Source organism: Ischnura elegans (assembly GCF_921293095.1).
Source record: "Ischnura elegans chromosome 13 unlocalized genomic scaffold, ioIscEleg1.1 SUPER_13_unloc_1, whole genome shotgun sequence".
Lineage (NCBI taxonomy): Eukaryota > Metazoa > Arthropoda > Insecta > Odonata > Coenagrionidae > Ischnura > Ischnura elegans.
The window spans coordinates 5266657-5288444 of record NW_025791657.1 but is presented as its reverse complement, the minus strand read 5'-3'; the positions used below and the strand labels follow the sequence as shown (position 1 = coordinate 5288444).

The window sequence follows — 21788 nt, the reverse complement described above, 5'->3', positions numbered from 1 at the left end:
AGGTGTATTGCTAAAGCAAATCGAGACCTTTTTATATCCTGAATAGCTATTAACTGTACAGTATGTTGTTAAGTACAACTAGTACACATGTTCGAAAAATTCGGGCTACTTGAGCCCAGCCTGCTAACCCACTGCTACTTTTCTTGCTCTTGAGTGTATACAGAGTTTGGGCTCAAGTTCCCCACAACAATTTAGTCACTCTTTTAATGTTTAAGAACTGTGCCACCAATTACCAGCTTCTTTAAGAAACAGGAAGGGAAGAAGGTGGTAACAGGATACAATCTTACTTCACACCTCAGTATCAATTTTATTCATTTTTGTGATGCATACTTCGTTTGTCTCCCCCTTAAGTCATCCTACCTCACTCAACTACTGGATGTAGTGTATTTTTCGCCACTCAAAATGAAGTGGAAGGGCGTTCTTGACCGATGGAAAGAATAAGGTGCTGGTAAGCTTCCAAAGAATCAGTTCCCGACGCTGTTTCCCTTTGTTTTAGATCAAATTGGTGCAAATATATAAAGCAACCCATAGGCAGGCCTAAAGAAAGCTGGAGTAGTGCCTGTAGACGAAATTCAGATTACGAGCCATTTGTCAAATCAATAAAAATCTAGAGAAAATGCAGAATTTTCTATGACTGAGAATGCATTTCTTCAATGACTGAAAGAGAAGAGAGGTGAGTTTGTTCCACCTCACCCTACTTAGAAGAAAAGAACTCCAAGTGTCACCTGGATAAAGTGTAAGAGTGCCCGACTTCTTCTCTTCCAATGCCTCTGTGGAAATCAGCACCCGTCAGGAAAAAGGTGCGAAAGTGAAGGCGCCATGAAAAAACCTAGACCAAAATCCGACAAAGGAACAAAAAGATTGAAAGACCCTTCATCAGAAGATGACGCATTCAGTTTTAGATCTGATGGCGACAGCGAAATCATCCTCTAAAATAGTATGAGGAGAATATAGGACACGTGCCTATGTAATTCTTCGTTAAAACTTTCGCGGGTACTCGTCATGTTGAATAAAAGCTTTTGGGCTAATCGCCGCGTCAATTCTTAGGTGGCCCCAACGTTTCCCGAATGATGCTGGTCGCTTTCTCGAGGGATTATGAAGAGATGGTAATTTAAATTCATATATATAGGTATCCGCCTCAGGTGGTGGGGGGAGGGGAGCGAGAGGTTGGAGGACTGGGTACTTGATTCTTTTTGCTGATTACCTCGCCTCCTCTCCTCAATACAAGTTTTTATTGACGACGGTAATCAATATCAGGGTTGTACATTCAAGAAGCGAACAGTTACTGCCACCTACCTTGTAGTAGTTCAAGTTGGCGTATTCAATTTCCTTGAAATTTCATTTTAGTCTTTTTCGAAAATTTAGGCAAGATGAATACTGCGAAGTGAAGTGCGGCAGTGTCATCATCCTGCAATAATTCCATTGCTTTTCAAAGCATTAGTCATAAGCGAAGGTCCTTCACGCTCGACAAGCTTAACTCAAGTTTCATATTTTCATGTTGCGGAGTGAGGGGTAAGTGTAAGTAATTATAAATATTATATAAAACTTAAGTATTGATGCGGAATACATGTTCTCATATCAGTATCTATTTAAAGATGTAGTGACTGTAATGAGATATGTAAACAGAGCTCTTGAATATGTCGATCAGCGATTGTAAATGTCAAAGAAAATCTTTCCAATCTTAATAAAGTTGACATAAATTTACGAATGTGTAACACTAAATAGTCGGAGAAAAGTTGTATGATTCAATTTGTATGAATTCGCTTCCAAAATATCTACAGGATAGCAACGCCTTTGCGGACTTGGAAAACCGGGGCTTTTAATTCCTTACGATAAAAATATGTTCATTGCTCAATCTTTTTACGTAAAATATTTTGTCAATGAAAAAATCAACTTAATTCCCGTATCATGACACGCAAAACCACACGTGAAATACGACCAATATCCTATATAAAAACATAATCTATAAATGCACAGCTGGGAAGTTAATTGGTTGATGCCTATCAAAGGAATACAGTTACCAGGAAATTTATGGTGATTCATTTGAGAAAGAAATTCCCTGCATTCATCATTTGAGCCTTAACCATGGATGGCAATGTATTCTAGAGGACGAATTTTATTACCATTTGAACAAAAAATTGCATAGTGATTGTGATGCACGCATTCAAACTACAACTCAATGTTGATGTAATGATTAATAGGAATGTGGGTACAGCAAAAATTAAAACAGATGAGACACTCAGTGTACCACTCTCTCTTCAATAGTACATTATCATCAACTTAATATTTTCATATAAATTACATACAGGAACTACATCAAATAACATGGATCAGACAAATTACCTTTTGTATTAGCAACACAATTAGCATTGATATTATATAATAATTTATTCTTGGGAAAAACTGCCACAAACTATTATCGAAAGTATAGAAATGTATGGCTTACATTTGTGCCAACAATTTGCTAATAAAATAAATTTGCATTTAAAAATATATAAATTAATTATATAATCCTTGACAATACAGTAAAGTAAATTTACTCGAACATTTATGAAATAAGGTCACAGACCCAACTGAACATAGTTATATTATTTTTAAGAGTATGAGACAATTTTTTCTTCGTTAAAACAAGCAGTATTCCTAGTAACAAGAATTATTTACCTTGGAGACTATTGAATACCAATTAATAAGACTACTAAGACCTAACACAGTGTTAACCAATGAAATAAAAGGTGGATCTATTGAGAGAAAGTCTTTTTAAATTCATTGTGAGAATAAGGCTTCTTTCCTGTGTACCCGCATGTGTAAGAAAAGGTTATGTTTGGAAGTATAAGACTTATCACATTCATTGCAAGAATAAGGTTTTTCCTTCCGGTGAGTCCGAATGTTATAGACAAGGTCACTTTTTTGAGAGAAAGATTTATTACCTTCATAGCATGGAAAGGGTTTTTCGTTCGTATGAGTCCGAGTGTGACGGACAAGGCTGCCCTTTTGGGAGAAAGATTTATCACATTCATAGCATGGAAAAGGTTTTTCCTTCGTATGAGTCCGAATGTGATGGACAAGGTTGCCCTTTAGAGAGAAAGTCTTATCACATTCATTGCACGAATAAGGTTTCTCCTTCGTGTGAGTCCGAATGTGAGCGACAAGGTTGCTCTTTTGAGAGAAAGATTTTTCACATTCATCGCAGGAATAAGGTTTTTCCTTCGTGTGAGTCCGAATGTGATAGACAAGGTTGATCTTTTGAGAGAAAGACTTGTCACATTCATTGCAAGAATAAGGTTTTTCCTTCGTTTGAGTCCGAATGTGATAGACAAGGTCACTTTTTTTAGAGAAAGTCTTATTACATTCATTGCACGAATAAGGTTTTTCCTTCGTATGAGTCCGAAAGTGACGGACAAGGCTGCCCTTTAGGGAGAAAGATTTATCACATTCAATGCATGGATAAGGTTTCTCATTCGTATGAGTCCGAATGTGATGGACAAGGTTGCCCTTTAGAGAGAAAGTCTTATCACATTCATTGCACGAATAAGGTTTCTCCTTCGTGTGAGTCCGAATGTGAGCGACAAGGTTGCTCTTTTGAGAGAAAGATTTTTCACATTCACCGCAGGAATAAGGTTTTTCCTTCGTGTGAGTCCGAATGTGATCGAAAAGGTTGCTCTTTTGAGAGAAAGACTTTTCACATCCTTTGCAGGAATAGGGCTTCATTGCTGTGTGATGATTACCTGTGCATGATTTCCCATCTATAATGAAGCTTGTCCTCGCTTGCCTCACATTTCTCGTCTCCCTTGTTTCTTCAAAGTTTTCCTTAAGTAGCTCATTTCCCTTTTGCCTCGCCCCATGTCTTTTAAATATCAGCTGATTTAAACTGTTGGAGGAGGAGGGCTGAAAAGATCTAACAGTTTCCCTTCTAGAAACAAGAATTTTGAGGGACAAATCTTTTCCAATTGACAAATTTTCTTTTTTCACCTTCTTTCCTTTCTTCGAATGTGATTCTATAATCTTTGGTTCAAGGAGTGCAAAAGAGGCTGAGGCTCTTTCAGGAGCAGGGAGCTCTAGAAAAGAATTTCACATTAAAGATTAGTAAAGCAAGATATGAAATCTGCGACTTGCTGCCCTAATTTACTGCCATAACAAAGATATCAAGAAAGCCACTTCAATCTGTCTTTCGTTTAAATGCTACCTGTACACTCAAAACAAGGTGTCATTTAATTTTTTACTGTGGTTTCCAAATGTTTTTTCACAAATTGAGTGGCACTGCTCCTCCGAGAAATGGAGCCTAGTATTGCATACTAACCCTAAGTATCTACTCCAGAAAACTACTCAGTACACTTTTTCATGAACAGAAGTAATCATAAACTATATTTACCAATGGCATTTATACACATACCATCGAATTGAAAAATTATCATTATTATTACAGCACAAATACATCCTTGATTTGCAAGGCTTAAAATATGAAATATACAAGTACACAGGAACTATGGGGGAAAGGAGGTAATAAAAGCTCACAAACACAATCCAATAATAAGCCAATTAAGGCGTTAACCCTTTCGAGACGGCGGAATTTTCGTCTTAGCATGACTGCTGTACTGAGCCGCAAGAGACTCTTCCTTCTCGTGGTATGGAGCATTTTTGGAGGGCATTCGTTAAGAAGGGTCTAGCGGATCATTACACCCTCTGAGCTCCAACCTTTTTCGCCCCCTCGCAGTGGGGCTCCGCATTATCTCAGACTTCGAGGGTTGATGTGCTCCCTCCTTTCCGGGTTTACGACCATACCTGTGGCATTGGTTCGCGGTCAACTAATGGATTGCTCATATGTATTTGGCACATGGATAATTGTTGCTTGCACGTAAATTGCAGACTTTTAATTGAATTCCTCATTTAGTTCTGAGCATTTTCAAATTTTAAACGAAGTTGTAAGGTCCATATTAACGGATTTAATGCATCAACCATTTCTATGCCAAATATATGCTCCTAAAATTTTTAATATCGAATTCAAAACCTTCCAAAAATCTCATTAACTATTCGTTCGAAATCCATTACTCTAGGTAAAAAATCCTCGCAATAAAAGCTCTTTGTCTGTCACAGGTCAACTTGGGTACCCATCCCTTGGAAAGTACGTTCCACATGGGCATTCAGAACACCTGTGGAGCTTCTCTGGAATTGCATCCATCAGTATAGAAACGTATTTCTCAGAATGGGATAAGTTCATTCTCGTTCTACAATTACAATATCCACAATTCTTTTTGATTATTAAGTTTCCCTTCACTTCTGTGTCAGTCGTTCTTGGGTTCAGACGTTTGACGTTCTCATTCTGCGAGTGATAACTTTACTGTATTCGTCGTGAGAAATTGGCAGTGTACCGCCAATGTTTTTAAATCTCTCTTTGCTGCGGCTGGAATCACGGCGAAGAGATTGAAAACGAATCAACAGATTTTGAAAATTTTGACCCGCAGTGGTAGTGAGGATGGAGACCTGTGCTTCTATTCCGAGGACGATGATCTGGGAACGGTGAATTGACATCTATATCGCTGCCCTCGACATCCAGGATATCGCGGGAGCTGCGCTTCTCCGCGGCTACGTCAGACGATTCGTCGTCCGATGCGGAGGAAAATATTCCCAAGAAAAGGAAGATGAATGGAAAAGGAACAGTGCAAAATGATGCAAAAAATATTAATAAACAATTTCGGGTAAGCATTATCAATCGTAATATGATAATTACACTGAAATCGAGATATTACTTAACATTTATCGTAGAATTCCGTTTGAAAATTTTAAACGCTGCTCAAAATACAAAAAAATCAATTCTTAGTTTTTATTTCTTGAGAAAAGAACAAATATTTATTTTAAAATCTGACTGGATAACCAATTGCATGAACTTTTTAACGTACGAGGAGAGGACCTGAGAGGAATAAAAGAGGAGGGCACCTGCTCCCGGATTCCGAGGGTACAGCCTAAACCCCGCAGTGTTTGGTTTGAAACAAAGACGTCGTACACCCGCGACCGTCATAAAAGGGAGAGAGGTAGACAGTGTATATATACGGCTTTCGTAGTCTTGGTCACGTAAATCTCAGACAAAAATACACGACTTCCGCCTCCCGGGAAAAGAAACGTCCACACGTACATTTAAGTATTTAGTAGGGAAAAGGTTAATACTTGTACTTGAAATATTTAAAAAAATATTGCAAGGTAGAGTGGTTACAAAAGTTTCTTGACATAGAGCGGTCTGCTCTCAGGGAATGTGATCCTCACTTGCTGCTATTGTTGTCCTTGGTTACCCACTACAAATATTTTGTTTTGTATTTGCTGTCCTAGAAGGTAATTTCTTAAAATTTACCTCATTATTGCCCATTTATCTTTCTCCAAATATTTTATTAACCTTTTCCTTACCCGGAAGACGACGGCCATATACTTACGTGTGAGATTTTCCTGGCCGCGACAGCGGAAGCCGCATATATACGTTTTCTAGCTCTCCCCTTTTAGGACGGTCGTGGGTTTACGTCGTCTTTGTCTCGGGACCCAACGCTTCGGGGTTTAGGATTTACCCTCGGTATCTGGGAGCAGTTACCCGGACCCCTCCTGTTTTATAACAGCTATTAGCGGTAAGGGACAGCGGTCATACCATTGTTTATACAGTCAGTTATGGAAATAAATATTAGTTCATTTCTCAAGAAATATAAAATAAGAATTGAATTCTTTGTCTTTTGAGCAGCGTTTACAATTTTTAAATGAAATTCTACGATAAATATCAACTTATATACCTCAAATTCTGTATCAAAATCGACATGGAAATTGTCGCTCCATTAAATGCATTAAAATTGACCTTAGAACTTCGTTTAAAAGGGTCTAATAATTACGAATAATCTAAGAGTGTTGGGCATTTTTCATGTTACTTCTTAATCAATAATATAAGAAATTGATCAACAATCGTTGCTCTCGACAATAAAATCAAATATTCTTCTGGAATACATAGATGCAAATGGCAGAAAGCAGTTATTCCTGTTTTTGTAAATAACATATCAAATTTTTATTTAATTTTCATAATTTCAAACGTATGTAAAAGTTGTTTTCGGTTCAAAATTAAAAAAAAAAGAATGGTAGACCATAATAGCATACACATTGTTAAATCAAAAAAGCGATTTTACCAAAATAAAAACTAGATATGTGGTTAAAAAACTAAAAATCGTATTTCAATTTTTTTCTGGGATTGTTTTCCATTGTTGAGGCCTGAAACTTTGGGTAAACGCATAATTTTGGATGCGCTGTCAGTGTATATTTTTTATTTCCTCAAAATATTGGGGGACACTTTTCACAATCTTAACCTGCCAGACCCTTTGACAATGCTCAGAAAAAATGAGGAATTCAATTCAAAGTCTGCAATTTACGTGCAGGCGACAATTATCCACGTGCTAAATACAAATAAGCAATACATAAGTTGACCGCAAACCAATGCCGCAGGTATGGTCGTTAACCCGGAAAGGAGGGATCACAACTACCCTCGGAGTCGGAGATAATGTGAAGTCCCAGTGGGGAAGGGTCGAAAAAGGTTCTGCGAGACCCTTCTTAACGAATGTCCTCCAAAAATGCTCCCTACCATGAGAAAGAAGAGTCTCTTGGGACTCAGTACCGCAGTCAGGCTAAGACGAAAACTCCGCCGCCTTGAAAGGGTTAATGATCTCATACCTAGGTTAACATTCAGGATGGTCAGATCCGATGCCTCATATCAAAATATCCGCGGATATTGCCCTTTAGCAGATACATGGGATCCAAAGCCACAGAAGACATTAGATCTAGATCCGAGTTTTTAAATTATAGCTTCAGTGAATGCATTAGGAATAAGAGAAGAGTCGAAAGAGTTCTGGTTCTCTCTTTGAATGTGCCCTTGCAGTGCCGCCGCCATCACTTTCTGCAAGTCTTTTTGAGAGCATGGATGGTTCAGGATGGATTCGTTTCAAAAGCAATTAAAACAGACCAGTTACACAGAATGTTAAAATGACGAAATGCATAATGCTTCCACCATTTTAATAAAAGGCTTTGCATGCAAAGACGAACGGAATTGGCAGACTGTAAAATTTGTAACACATAACTAGCCTTCCCCAACACCACTTCCCTAATCCATCTTAATTCCACCTAAAATCGTCCGCTTTCACTGGCGGACCCTGTATTCAGGATTGAATTCTCCATAGATTAAGTCTAGTAAGTAATTTATAAGTAAGAATAAGAATATCTGTATTTGCATTTTCCTGCAATTTGCATTTTTTCCTGGGGTCCCTTGAAAAGTGTAAATAAGGGGTTTTACTTTATTTAAAAAAAAAGTATTTGTAGTGGGTAACCAAGGACAACAATGGCATTAAGTGAAGATCACTTTCTCTGAGGGGCAGATCGCTCTATGCCAGATGAAACTTTTGGAACCACTCTACCTTGCAATATTTATAACATAATTTTCAGTACAAAGGCATGGTGTATTAATGATCATATACCTATGCTAACATTAAGGATGGTGAGATTGGATGCCTCATATCAAAATATCCGGCTATGTTACCCTTCAGCGGATTCATCGGATCTTAAGCCGTAGAAGGCATTGGATCTGGATCTGAAATTTTAAATTGTAGCTCCATTGAATGCACACCCCGTAAGAGAAGAGGGGAAAGAGTTCTGATTCTCTCATCGAATGTGCCCTTGTAGTACCACCACTATCTCTTTCAGCAAGTATTTGTTTGAGAGCAAGCATGGTTTACAATTGATTGGCTTTAAATGCAATCAGAACAGACCAGCTACACAGAATGTTAAAATTACATAATGCACAACGCATCCACCATTTTAATAAAAGGCTTTGCATACAAAGACAAACTGCATTGGCAGACTACACAACTCGTAACTCCTCAGTAGCCTTCCCCCACACTACTTCCCATCTCCATCTTAGTGCCACCGAAAATCGTCCGGTTTCACGGGCGGACCCTGCATTCAGGATTGAATTCTCCATAAATTAAGTCTAGTAAGCAATCGCCATTAAGCCTGGTTCATGAGTAAGTCTATATTAATGTCTATTTCAATTCATCATTTTGTCGATTTGTAGACTTCATTTGAAAAAGCTAAAAATGGCAATGATACCTGAACCCCAGGTTGTCCACATGCATCCAATTTGCAAATACCTAACTTGAACCTTATAGTTTACCTATTTTCTGAAGCAATGACCACAATTCACAATATTATTCTCATTTAGAATATGCCCAGAATGAATTACAGTAAACTCTTGATTTTACGAAGCAGGATTTTACGAAGTTTTCGATTATACGAAGTGATATTGCGGTCCCAGTGAAAAGCCTATGCTAAATACATGGCGCTATTCGATTATACGAAGTTTCGATTATACGAAATTTTTTGAATTTACGAACCTCGGCTCGGTCCCTAGGAGCAAATGGCATTCGTTTATACGAACTACGGCGAAAAATTTGTCAACAAAACTAGTTACGCCGGCGTAAGTAGCTAAAAAATCAGCGCTTCCAACTGTGGTCCATCAAAAGTGCGAAATCGTAAATGATAATGCAACTTTGGAGAGAAATGGGTCGCCAAAATCCTCACTGTGGGAATTTAGGGGGAGTAGGAGTTAAGTTAAAATATCGCGGCTGACATTATGCCCCTATTTACGTGCCTGTTCGTAAACAACATGCTCATCGACAATAATTCGTAGTTTAACATGTCAGGAAGGTCGCGCGGAGTATTTCGTACACCCCTAATTAACCCTTTGCACTGCTGTGAACGTACTTCGAAGACTATTGACTACTTTTCGCCGAAGAACTTCGAAGGGTCCCTAATCCGGGACCCTTTCCTCGACGAGCTCACCCTCGCTGGCCCCTGAAACTGGGCTATTTTTTAATGCATTACCTGACGCAACCCTGGGTTTCAAAGGGCAAAGGTGCCATGGGGGGAAAAAGAGTAAAGTGCGTGTTACTGTGGGGCTGTGCGTCAACCAAACGGGCACGGACAAAATAAGCCCGTTGTCATTGGGAAATTTGAAAGGCCACGGTGCTTAAAACATGTAAAATTGGAAGCCCTCCCCGTTTTTTACCATGCAAATAAAAACAGCTGGATGACCCGAGAAATTTTCCAGCAAACGGTTATATACAGGTAACGGTTGTGTATATTGGCCTTTGTGAATGAACAACTTAAATATCTTAAGTACTGGGCTCTATTTACCGCCAATTTATATTTCAGGCTTCTCGTAATGAAGACGCACTTCCAAGTCTAACCATGAACTTTCTTCTCACGCGCTTCCCCGTTCTCCCATGCTGGGGTTCTGTCTTTCCAAAGCCGTCCCTTCCCTCCTGCCGCCTTTGGCTGATCTTGCTGACACCCCCTTACGCATCCCAAACCCCTCCTTCCCCAGCATTTCCCATTCACACCCTCCCTAAGGAGACTGAGCTTGTGTGCGTCGAAAAAAAATACGGCCCCCAAAAGTAGACTGAGGCAGAGCTGAAGGCCATTTCCCCACCCTTCTTTGTCCTGCCCCCTTCACCAGTCCTTGTGCTGACCACACTTCTTCCCTCAGGCAATCCCCATCCCACTCTTATTCACCCCACCCACTGGGAACGTTCTCCGATTGTGGAGAAGGGCATGGTTCATCTTTACCTGCAACGGGGGGAAGTTATTAACCGGAGAGAGGCGGAAGAAGTATCTTCCACTATCGGGAAAATGGTGCCGCGCTTATAATTGTCTCTCTTCTTCTCAGCTGACTTTTCAATTGAAATTAATTTCTTTGCTCTTTCCACACTATATTTATTTACGATTATGGCGCGACTATTTTTTAGTGATAAAACTAAGAAAATCTTTTCTCTATGTCAATGATCCTTTGCCTAACTTTCAATACGGCGGAGAAAGGAACACGAAAACTAAATGAGGTGACGGTACAGGTTTTTGCGTGTAATTTTTTGGGAATTCACGCTAGCGAACCAATACTTAACCACGTTGAGAAATGATAAAACGTCTCTAGTAGGAAAACAATCAATGTGGATAATAACGTTTCTATCTATATTTCTCCGATACTGTAAGATGTTTCTCCTATCGTTTTCCGGTTGGAACCTTGCTCCTGTCGGCATAAAAGGAGAGAAACATACTATATGAACAGGTCACCTCACACCCGGTATGAAGAATACAGTCCTGATGAAGAATTAAGTCTTTTATGGCAACGTCTGCGAAGATGATGGAACACAGTAGTCGGACGGAGAACTCAAACAGAATTTACTTCAAATATTCGCCAGAAGATAATCACATCCTACGTTATTTATGATCGTAATTGAATCTCAGTGAAAATAGAGCGCATTCTGCTGAAAATACGAAGTAACTCGAAATATTAACTTACGAAGGTTATTTTGGAAACGGGCTAAGACCTTTGTTTTTCTTTTTTTCTCGTCACTGAGCGATAGAGGGCGACATAAATGGCGGTTAGGCCGGCTGCCGCTAAAATTCCGTGGGTGTCAGAAACAAATATCTATCTTTTGCATACTTAATAGTAGCTATTGGCTCCTAACCACAAATTTATTACTGTTAATTCTTATAATAAACATTGCAATTCATTATTTGACTACGTTTTCTAAACTGGTCGGGAATTTCTTAAGCGATCGTTGATGTTGAAGTATGAACAAGAAATGGGAATTTTATGGTGGTATAATTATTTAACGATTTTTCACATCATAAATCGATAGCAAAAAGCCTTTTCTATTAATTATACCGAGAATAACCACCGAAAACGTTTAAATAAGACCACTAAAGACAAAAAACGGCGGAAGAAACAAAAGCGAACATTTTTTTCATGACTTATGAAAAAGGTTTGAATTTACGAAACTCGATTTTACGAAGTGCCAATTTTCCGGTCCGACTGACTCCGTAAAATCAAGAGTTTACTGTATCACAAAACTTTAAGTACTTAAAATATGAAGCAATGAACAAAATGCACTAGAGAATCCCAGTGAAAAAAATAAACCTAGCAATAATAAGTTAAATTACCATCCTAATAATTCAAACTTCTCATATTCACCCTCAATGAGGGTGATGCCCTGTACTTCCCTGTACTGCTTTTAAAAAATTTGGATGAAGCCGTGAGGTGATAAAATTAAGCTTAGCCCAGTTATAACAAATCAGATTTTTCCATATTTCACTTCTTCCATGATTACCTGTTTCACCTAATAAAGCACACTTGCCAAAAGCACAAAATAGTGAATTGGATGGGTTGTGTACCAAAGAAGAATTTTCCCATTACCTCATAACTAAACCAAACCATTTTCACTAATTTCAACAAGTTCCCTGTTAATTTTGTCTATGGACACAGCAATTGACATGGGAACAGGAATCATATGCTAAGTATTCTTCACAAGTAATTAATTGGGAATTATTTTCAATTAACCAGTCTTAATGGCAAAATTGTTAAGTAAAGTATGCTGGAATCCCCGTATGAATGCACATGACTGCAAATATTGGTTTATATCACCGAAGCATGATGAAAATTTTACTAGACATTTGCCGACCTGATATTGTTCTCCAGAAGAACTATTAACATAAACTAAAGAGAGTATATATGGAAGACAAATCAGATGCTACATCCTTCAAAGGGGAGTGTCCAAAAACCGAATCTCAGAATTCAATCACATTTTACTGTTATATATAGTCCAATGGAAGCTGTCCTTGAATCAGCCACCATTTGGGGTTATATAACCAAATTGTTTAAACCGAAATGCAGATAAACATTTACAGGTCAATTGTATTCAAGCATAAGAGTCACTCTGCAGAAAACGAGCAATGGTTAAGGTGCCCAGTTGCCACTCAAAGGATTTAGGGTCGAGACAAACATAAAAAATATTGGTGAAATTTATTGAAATATTGATGAACTCCTCTGTAAAATAGACAGTATGAACAATGTATGAAAACATTTCATGGGAGGTTGGCAAAATTTGATTGAATACTGAAATTTGGTGTTTTAATATTCCCTTGTCAGAATTAGATACAAGTCTTTTCTGTGAAGAGTCAATTTCAAGCACTGAAGAGCACTCACCCACAGCCTCTGTCATAGACTCCATGGCCATTGTCCCATTCTGAACCAGCTCTCCATTCCCCTTATCAGTTGGCTGAAAGTAAGCATTTTTCAAGTTTACCATAAACAAGTGATATCTCTATAATAATTTTTTTTAATGAAACAATATTAACTTCGAGTGAATCTCTGGCACAAATACAAACACAAATGAGGTGACAACACCAACAATTAACCTAAACACTATCCAATAATACACTCTGTCCTAAATACTGAAATATACAGTCCTTCATGGGGAAAACAGGAGACCAAAAGAATAAAAAAAAAGGCAAGGGACAATTAATATGGGGCAACAGGTCTTCTTCACAGCTAGTTCTTCCATTCTTGATTGGGGGATATAGAGGACTTCTTTGTGAATCTTCATAACGTGGGGGGATGTATTGGGGGATGTTTTATTTATTGATTCTCAGTCATGGATGCAGATGACCTCCTCGGCTGGCTGCTGTCGGGGTCGTTGTGTTTTCCTTAATTGTGAACTGAGAAAATATTTAATTTGAGGCATCGTGGGTTTATGTTATTCCTCTTGGCATGGGTAATCTACCATTCTGTTCTCCTATTTCCTCTTCTTCACCACTCTTCACGTCTCAGTCCATCCTCCAAGATTCTCTTCTCTCTCTACCTCTCCTTCACATGACAGGCATGACACCTTCAGCTGACCGGCATAGCCTTTGGCAATAAAATGAAGCCAGGGTCACTGTGTCACCATGAGCTGAAATTCGTCCAGATGTTATCACCCACCGAGGCTTAGCTTTCTGGGGCAGGTGGGGGGAAACCCGGAAAGAAGCAAGTTTTCTTAGAATCCCCACTATGGGAAGGGGGGTTTGTCAAAGCATGTCCTCACTTTGTAGAGAGAGGGGGTTAAAAATTATGTCACCCTCTATTCCCTGCTCATAGGTGCTGTTTGGATGGAGGGGTGGGAAAAAATGGTGACATTTTACCGGTGTCATACACAACATGGAAAAACCACAATATCAGAAAAGCGGTTAATCGTGGGGGGAGGGTGAAACACTTTACAATCGAGCCCATTCATGCTTCACTATGCACACAAACATACTCAGTCACGATATTGCATCAGCTACCTTTCTCTCGTGAACACCAATATAAGGTTACCCATAAACCATGCCAAGTGGCATCAGTTACAATACCTTGTGCCCAATTTTGAAAATAATGAAGAAGGTTTCAAAATCTGGGATCAAGTAGCCCATGTTTACAGAACTTCAAACACAAGATTACCCCCAAACATATCTTTTATCCATTAATTTAATTGAATTTCATACATACCTCAGTGGCATCAGTCTCATTGGGAGATAGTTCTTTTTTGGCCAAAACCAGCATAGAGCCAAGTTCTATCACATTGGCTCCTGTGCATTTAACATCCGACTCTTCTCCTTGGGTAGATATTGACGCCTGTGCCTGCATACAAGTCCACAATCAGCATCATTAAAGACAGGGATATGGAAATATAGAAATAGCATAGTAAGTTCGCAAAAAAATGATTCCCAATACTTAACAGCATTATTATATATGTACACATCACCCCAAAAAATTCACCAGTGTAATTTGTTAACAGCTTGTGCGTCACAATTATATGCACTTAATTGTACAATAATCTATCATACTTTTTGAAAAAAAAAACATTAATTTTCTCAAGAAAAGGTAGAATAATTATCAAGTAAGAAATCACTTCTAATGTGTGAATGAATATTTGTCCAATGCTTGAATGTGTGACTGAGACTTGAGTCTAACTTGAATTTCTTCAAAATACTGTTGTCACTGTTTATTTTGACTTGTGCTCATGCAAAAAGTGGTTGTATTCTATAAATTACATTTGCTAGGTGAAGGAGGTGAGTGATGATGATTTACATAACGGTAAGTCAACGTTGTTCCATTTGCAGCATGCAGCAACGATGATTGATTTATTGAATGTCACTGTTCGGTGGTGAGGTATAACAAGTTTTTCATTTCCCCTCATGCTTGAGTTGTGTACTCCATCAAAATCACCTCACGATGGTAAACGACAAATCCTGAGTCCCCATCATAATTTCCCCTTTACAGTTCACAAAATATCCAAATATGGTATAGTAAGAATACGCCTTACATAAATTCTTTTTTGGGAACAAGTTTTCTTTGGCAGGAACGGCTAGAAACTGCATCATCAACTGATTTTGGGGAAAGGCAACCAATCACAACCAATGTAACCCAATTTCATTTCAAATTTATCATTCATCACAAATGATTTTTTTTTCATTCTCAACGATTTACCAAGGAATTACTCAAATCATTTGGTGTATTCAGCCGCACTATACTTGGTGATTGGTTGATAATCACAACACGATCACTGAGTGTGAGTGTACCAAATGCAATACTGAGTGTGAGTGTAATGAATGTAATGAATTTCACTTGCTTTCCTTCCAAATGGAGTATGTCTCTTTATGGAAGTGAGGCTTGGACGTTGACAGCAGCAGAGATGTCGAGAGGAGGAAGCATATCAAATGTAGTACTACCAAATAATGATGAAGATTAAGGGTATCGACCATGTAGGTAACAAGGAAGTGCTAAGAAGGGTGGGAGAAAAGATAAGTCTTCTAAAAACCCTAAGCAGAATATGGAATTGTGCAGTTGACCACATTATGAGACATGATGGTGCAATGAGCACAATTGTAAATGGACATGTGGAAGGAAATAAGGGCAAGGAACGGCCTTGAATAAGTTTCATAGCACAGGTCTTTAAGGATGTAAAAGAGATGAAATATGTTGGCTAAAAATGTCCAGCAGATAGGAGAGCTGCATCAAACCAATCTTACGATTGTTTACTAGTGATGATGATCCTTCCTTCTGCTTTGTGGCCATCAGAAGTGAGCATAGTACATATATCTATGCTCACAAAGGTGGGAAGTGCCGTGACGTCAGAGCCCTCACTTGCTCAGCAAGAAAAAGGTGAGTGATCATAGCAGCTGTATGCCCCCAACCTGTTCAGTGCAGTGAGTCACTCAATTTGAAAGATTTTTTTCAAGAACGACACAAAGGGTTCCCACTTTAACCTAGTAATAAAATTCACAGTTTTTTCCAGGCATTCATGGTCATAATGTTGTCAAATTCATGGTCAGCTGATACACCATTTTACGATGAATCATTGATCAAGTAACAATCACAGGCCTTACAGCAATTAAAAATGTAATGAATGACATATTCAGTAAATGCAAACACTGCAATAAAAGTTCTACCTCTTATGACTTCACGTATGATTGGAAAAATTCAGTGCTGGCTTTAGGTTGTGAGTGGGAAAATAGAGGGAGAAGGGTCGCACGGAAGTTAGGTAGTGTCTGAAATTTCACCAGGGTTAATGAACATCTAAGTTAGTGGTTATCCAGATTTGGTGAAGTCTGATGGCCAATGTGTTTTCATGGAACACGAACCAATACATGCGCTTTGTACATATGTTTGCAGATAAATGAGCGATTGACCTTGAAATATGATAGTCGTATTGATTCTTTTTGGTCCATCAAATCATAATTTTACAATAATATTTCAGAAATTTTTCCGGTTAAATGACTAAATTAATGGCATATTTATGGTGTTAAGGATTTAATGGCTATGCGGGAGCCCCGTAAAAACCTCTTTTTTTGTCAGAAATAAAAAAACTTTGGGAATTCAATTCCCTTGATCTCCCTTACAAAAGTGGTTGGAATCTGTTTGGAAATGTACGAGTAAACTTCAAAATATGAATAGCAATACAGCCCAAAATTTTTTTCTGTAATTTACATGACAAGTTCCAATGAAAGTTCTAATGAAGAATTATGACACACTTCAAGTTTACTCATTCAAATTTTCGAAAGTAAGCATAAAGCTTTTGTTTTTCTGGTAAAGCATCATAGTATCATTTGTTTTGTCCTTCTCTGATCACTTGAGTGATCGCTTTTCCGGACCGGATAAGTATCAGCTTGAAATATCAGTTTTCTGAATCACACGGTCCCTCCCACTGTCACTTCTCCTATTATTTCCGATATCACAGCTCTATGATCTTTCCATTATTGTCAAATGCTGTGCTGAAATCTCTCCATACGAATAAGCATTCCGATCGGCTGATATGAGGTTTCAGCAACAGAAAAAGTGACCAGACGAGTGATGGAAAAAGCTATAGGAATCCTCAGCATCCTTGTGATCGTAAAAAACAATTGCGCTTGATGCTAAATTCAGAGTAATCACTCGATTAAACTAACAAGAGTGATCGCTGAAGTGATAATTTGCAAATGACAAATAATGAACTTATGAATGAGTCTTCAGCGATATTGGAATATACAACGGAAGACTGAAGTTATGTAGTAGCAAAACTGCGCTGAACAAAGGAAAATTGCACTCACCCAGTCATCCATCGCCAATGGGTCTGGGACATCAGTCGAAATTATGGCTGGATCTCTTGTGTGCATCACAGAATAATTACCTTCACTGAGAGGGTCTTCGCTCTCCTCTTTCAGATTAAACTAGAAGACAATGCTGAGTGTCAATCAAAAAAGGCAAAATAATAACACATTACTATGATAATGCAAATGGTTATAAGTGATAACAATAAAACCTCCCTTTTACTTGAAAGCCAAAAGAATTTTTGTGTGAGATTTTAGTGACTACTACCATTGAATGACTAGTTAATTCTGCTCACATTGGTGTACAATGCTTCTGCATTTGCCTGCCACAGTATAAGCAGTTAAAGTCTTCACCTTCCAACCCAGAGGTTGCAGGTTTGCATCCCAACTGGGTGGCTTTACCCATCCAGGTTTCGCATAAGGCTCCAGATATATGGCTCTCCTTCAACTTGATCGTAAGAGAGGACTTAAAAAAGCTGAATTTTATCAATCAATACAGATGGAAACATTCTCAACAGTGTTTAAGTTTATCTTAGAATAAGGGCCCTTAGCTCAGTCGACACCATAGGGTCAACCAACCCTTCAATACCTCATCAGCCCCAAGTTAAATCAATCACGCCCTAAATGTGCTATAACAAGCCGTACACATGGTAAATTTTGAAATAAATGGCCTCAACATGTTCTAGGATACCGGAACCAACCCCTACAACTAGGGATGCAGACTTACAAAAATTATTCGGGGCGAGGGGGGGGGGGAACCTGGGATCTTGCCCCAGGAAATTTTATGAGTAGTGAGTTTAAAGTAATTAAAGCATTTTTGAAGAGTCATATTAAATCTCGATATCAGGGCACCTCAGGGAAAATCGACAAGCCTGAAACATTTTTCCTCACACCCATAATGGAGTTTTGAGGGGGCTCGGGCCCCCTCAAAAGTTCGTAATTTAATGGTGACTTTCCGTAGAAATTACTACAGTTACACTGGGCAAAAGATATTTCATCATATAACCTAGTAAATATCTAGAATAGTATATACCTAAATACATACAGGAAATAAATTTATTGATCCAACTTATAAAATTGACATTGTTTTTCAAGTGTCCTACTTTTACTCTTACATATTTTTTAATAGGGTGCTGTCCTCTTTTTTCACCTCATGGAATCTGGTCTCCCTAGTCACACAAGCAAGGGTGACTTACCATAGAAATGCATTCAGTTACACTGGGCTAAAGCAATTTCGTCATGCAACCTAGTAAATATCTACAAATTAAGCTCATTTAACTCATTTATCACTGCAGATGAGATTATAACTTACCAACATATTAGCTCTGGATTGATGGGGGTCTGACACAGGAATGTATATTTCAGTCGTTTGGACTGAGCGAGTGAGATGTGAGTTGCCTTGTATCACATCATGAATGAGGTCTTTTGTGTCAGCGGAAGACCCCAGTTCGTCATCAGCTGCCTCCTCCTCTTGGATACTCTGTGAGGAAAGTAACTGTGACAAACAACTCACCTCCTTCAGTGTCAAAAAATGAAGCATATTTCTAATCTTGTTAACACCGGATTTATAATGTGTCATTTAAACTATTACGTAAAAATTGAGAGGTGTCTGTTAATCAATAACTCAAAAGCCAAACAGGTACGGAAACCAAATTATGAAGGATGACACTTGGTATGCTGACTCACATCTTGGCCATATTACAACATCCTTGGGGCCATGGAATCAGAAAATAAATGTTTTCAGCCGTGGTGTCAAAAATATGAATTTTTGATGCAGAATATGTTTTTGATTCATATCCATTGTTATTGACCTCTTGGTTATACGTACCCAAATATGAAATCTAGGAGAAAAGAGGTAAATCTCACATGTTAGCCACTTTCTAAGGCAGAAAAGTATGAAATCCTCAGACTGATCTTGGAAGAGAGAGTTGTAGGGAAACGCCCACGAGGAGAAAAAAATGTCCATGGGCACAAAACTTCATAGATGGCGCAGCAGTTAGAGATATTTGGGACCAATTACAATGGTCAAGAGAGTATTGCCTGAGCAGCCAATGCAGTGGATATTGTTCGGCACGACAAAAAGAGATAAATAAGAACCTAAGAAATTCTGTCAGCTCCACATCAATAGTCGGGTGGATGAAACCCTTTTCATTTAGTAGATTTTTCAATTATTAAACCTCAACACTTGGTGAAATAAATAGTTAATAATACAGCTATCTTTTTGCTCTCTAAATTTTGGTGAAAAAGTACTTTACCAAAGAATCTGTATAGAGTTGAAAATATTTCAGAAAAAAATCTCAAATAAATATGTCATCGAATTCCCAGAAAAGGCAATTTCTGACCTAAACCTCAAAATTGAATAATCTTAATTTATTTAAAAAATGCAAAACCATTCCATTTCCCACACTATGGAATTACTTACAAATCAAAATTATAATGAAAATACCCAGTGCAAATTTTACTCAAAACACTTTTGTTATCAACCCCAAAAAATGCAGCATATCTCATGGCAAGCCAAGGATGTGAAGACTGTTATGTAAGATAGCCATCTCAATTAATAAAAAAAAGTAATTCATTACATAAGCCATCTTTAAATGAAATAAAACAGTCCAGTGCACATCTTAGCCAAGCACTCATAAAAACACGACCTAGGAATTCCATAACAGGAAAATTTGTCATTTGCGAAATTGAATGTCCCAATACACTGATTGTTTTATAAAGAATTAGTTTAATCAGACAACAAAATAACTTCACATATCACTTCTGAAACACCAACTACATGTTAACATGCACTTTGCACAGAGTCACTGATTCAGAAACACAGGTTCCGGGAACTGGGCCACATTCACTCTTCCGTCAACCATGTACGACGGCCTTTAAAATTCTCTAATATTATCAATTTACAAAAATTATACTCCATTTACTTTTGATCTCTGATCCGAGTATTTTTAAAAATAAGACGAATTTACTACCTTCAAGCAGTCATACAACATTCTATATCTCAAGTAGTGACATCAAGGGAATAATCAACCACAATTTTGAGTTTTATCAAATTACTGCTATAATAAGATGAGTCCGCAAATAATTATCTACCTCGATTTCTCATTGCTGTCGGCACAAAGCAAAGACTCCAACTTTACGTTCTGGGAAACAATACATGCACCACTCTTCAAGTAAGAAAACACGTAGGTACTCACCCTAGAGTAATTACTCCCACAAAATTTTCTCAGGTTTGCGTCAGATTCTAAACATATCTTTTTGAAAACACTGAATTCCGTGAGCTTATTCAAACATAATGGACACAGGGTGGTAGGCAGGCCATCTCCCACAGCAACCTAAGATAGCAATCAACACGCTATACATTGAAAGAATCTGAAATTATGCTCATTACACAGAATAAAGAAATCAATATGAAAAGTCGATAAGATGTATCCTGCTACTTACTTCCAAACCGAGTAAACCATGCATGGCATCCTTCACAGTTACTCTGCAAGCTACGTTTGAAGTGAATATGTTGTAATAATAATCATTATTCTTCATGCATAGTCTGCAAAAGTCCGTGACAATCCTGGCAGTACAATTCATGTTCTAATTTCAATCACTAGTTCAACCTTTAAATAAGTTAAATCCTCGATGAAATCATCTACACATGACACACGAAGATCTCCAAATTCGTCGCGGAAACCACCTTCATGAATACAGTATATATTTTGAATGCTCACGGAGAAAGACTAGTTTAAATTTTAAACTTAAAATAACTCACAATAACCTCAAGAAAATAAATACGCCACAGCAAAATGGATAGAGAAGTTTAACGAGAATATTCATGAAAAATATTATTATAAAATCATGCAAGCAAAGATTGGCTTGCATTCGCTGACGGCTAGTTTTAATTGATACCGCTAGAGGCACGAGCACATAGCAGGCTTACAATCAGTGCGCGTTCTGATTACTAACGGAAGAAAAAATGTGTTAATTTCAATTGTGATCCCCGCCGTCTTCCTATTGTGTAGGTCGACGAAGAGTATATATACCGTAAGTTTCATTTAAGACTATGCAAGCAATATTAATGATAATGGAATAAAGCACTATGTTGAACGGTGATAGTGAGACACATTAAACGACTATACAATGATAAAATTTATACAGGCATATAGGTAAATTAGCATTAAAACAGGTCTCCAAGGTGTAGATAAGGTGACTACCTTTCTCTTTAAATCATAAATATATTTAAATTGATAGATATTGTATATTCAGAAAATACGTTAATGACACAAAATTAACTTTGAAAGAAGGCCGTAAAAAACAATTTTTCATTTGAATTATATGAGTGATGTTTTTTA

The 21788-nt window shown here is 38.0% G+C and overlaps 1 protein-coding gene across 1 annotated transcript; it reads right to left on the bottom strand.

Moving 5' to 3' along the window:
• Positions 1-2176: 2176 nt before the first annotated feature.
• LOC124172003 (oocyte zinc finger protein XlCOF22-like) lies at positions 2177-21305 on the bottom strand. Its single transcript, XM_046551400.1, has 7 exons — positions 20890-21305; positions 20643-20780; positions 18758-18925; positions 17446-17565; positions 14366-14497; positions 13049-13121; positions 2177-4055 (listed from the first exon to the last, which is right to left on the bottom strand). The coding sequence occupies exons 1-7, from the start codon at positions 21028-21030 to the stop codon at positions 2764-2766; spliced, it is 2064 nt and encodes a 687-aa protein (XP_046407356.1). The 5' UTR covers positions 21031-21305; the 3' UTR covers positions 2177-2763.
• Between the last annotated feature and the right edge of the window lie 483 nt (positions 21306-21788).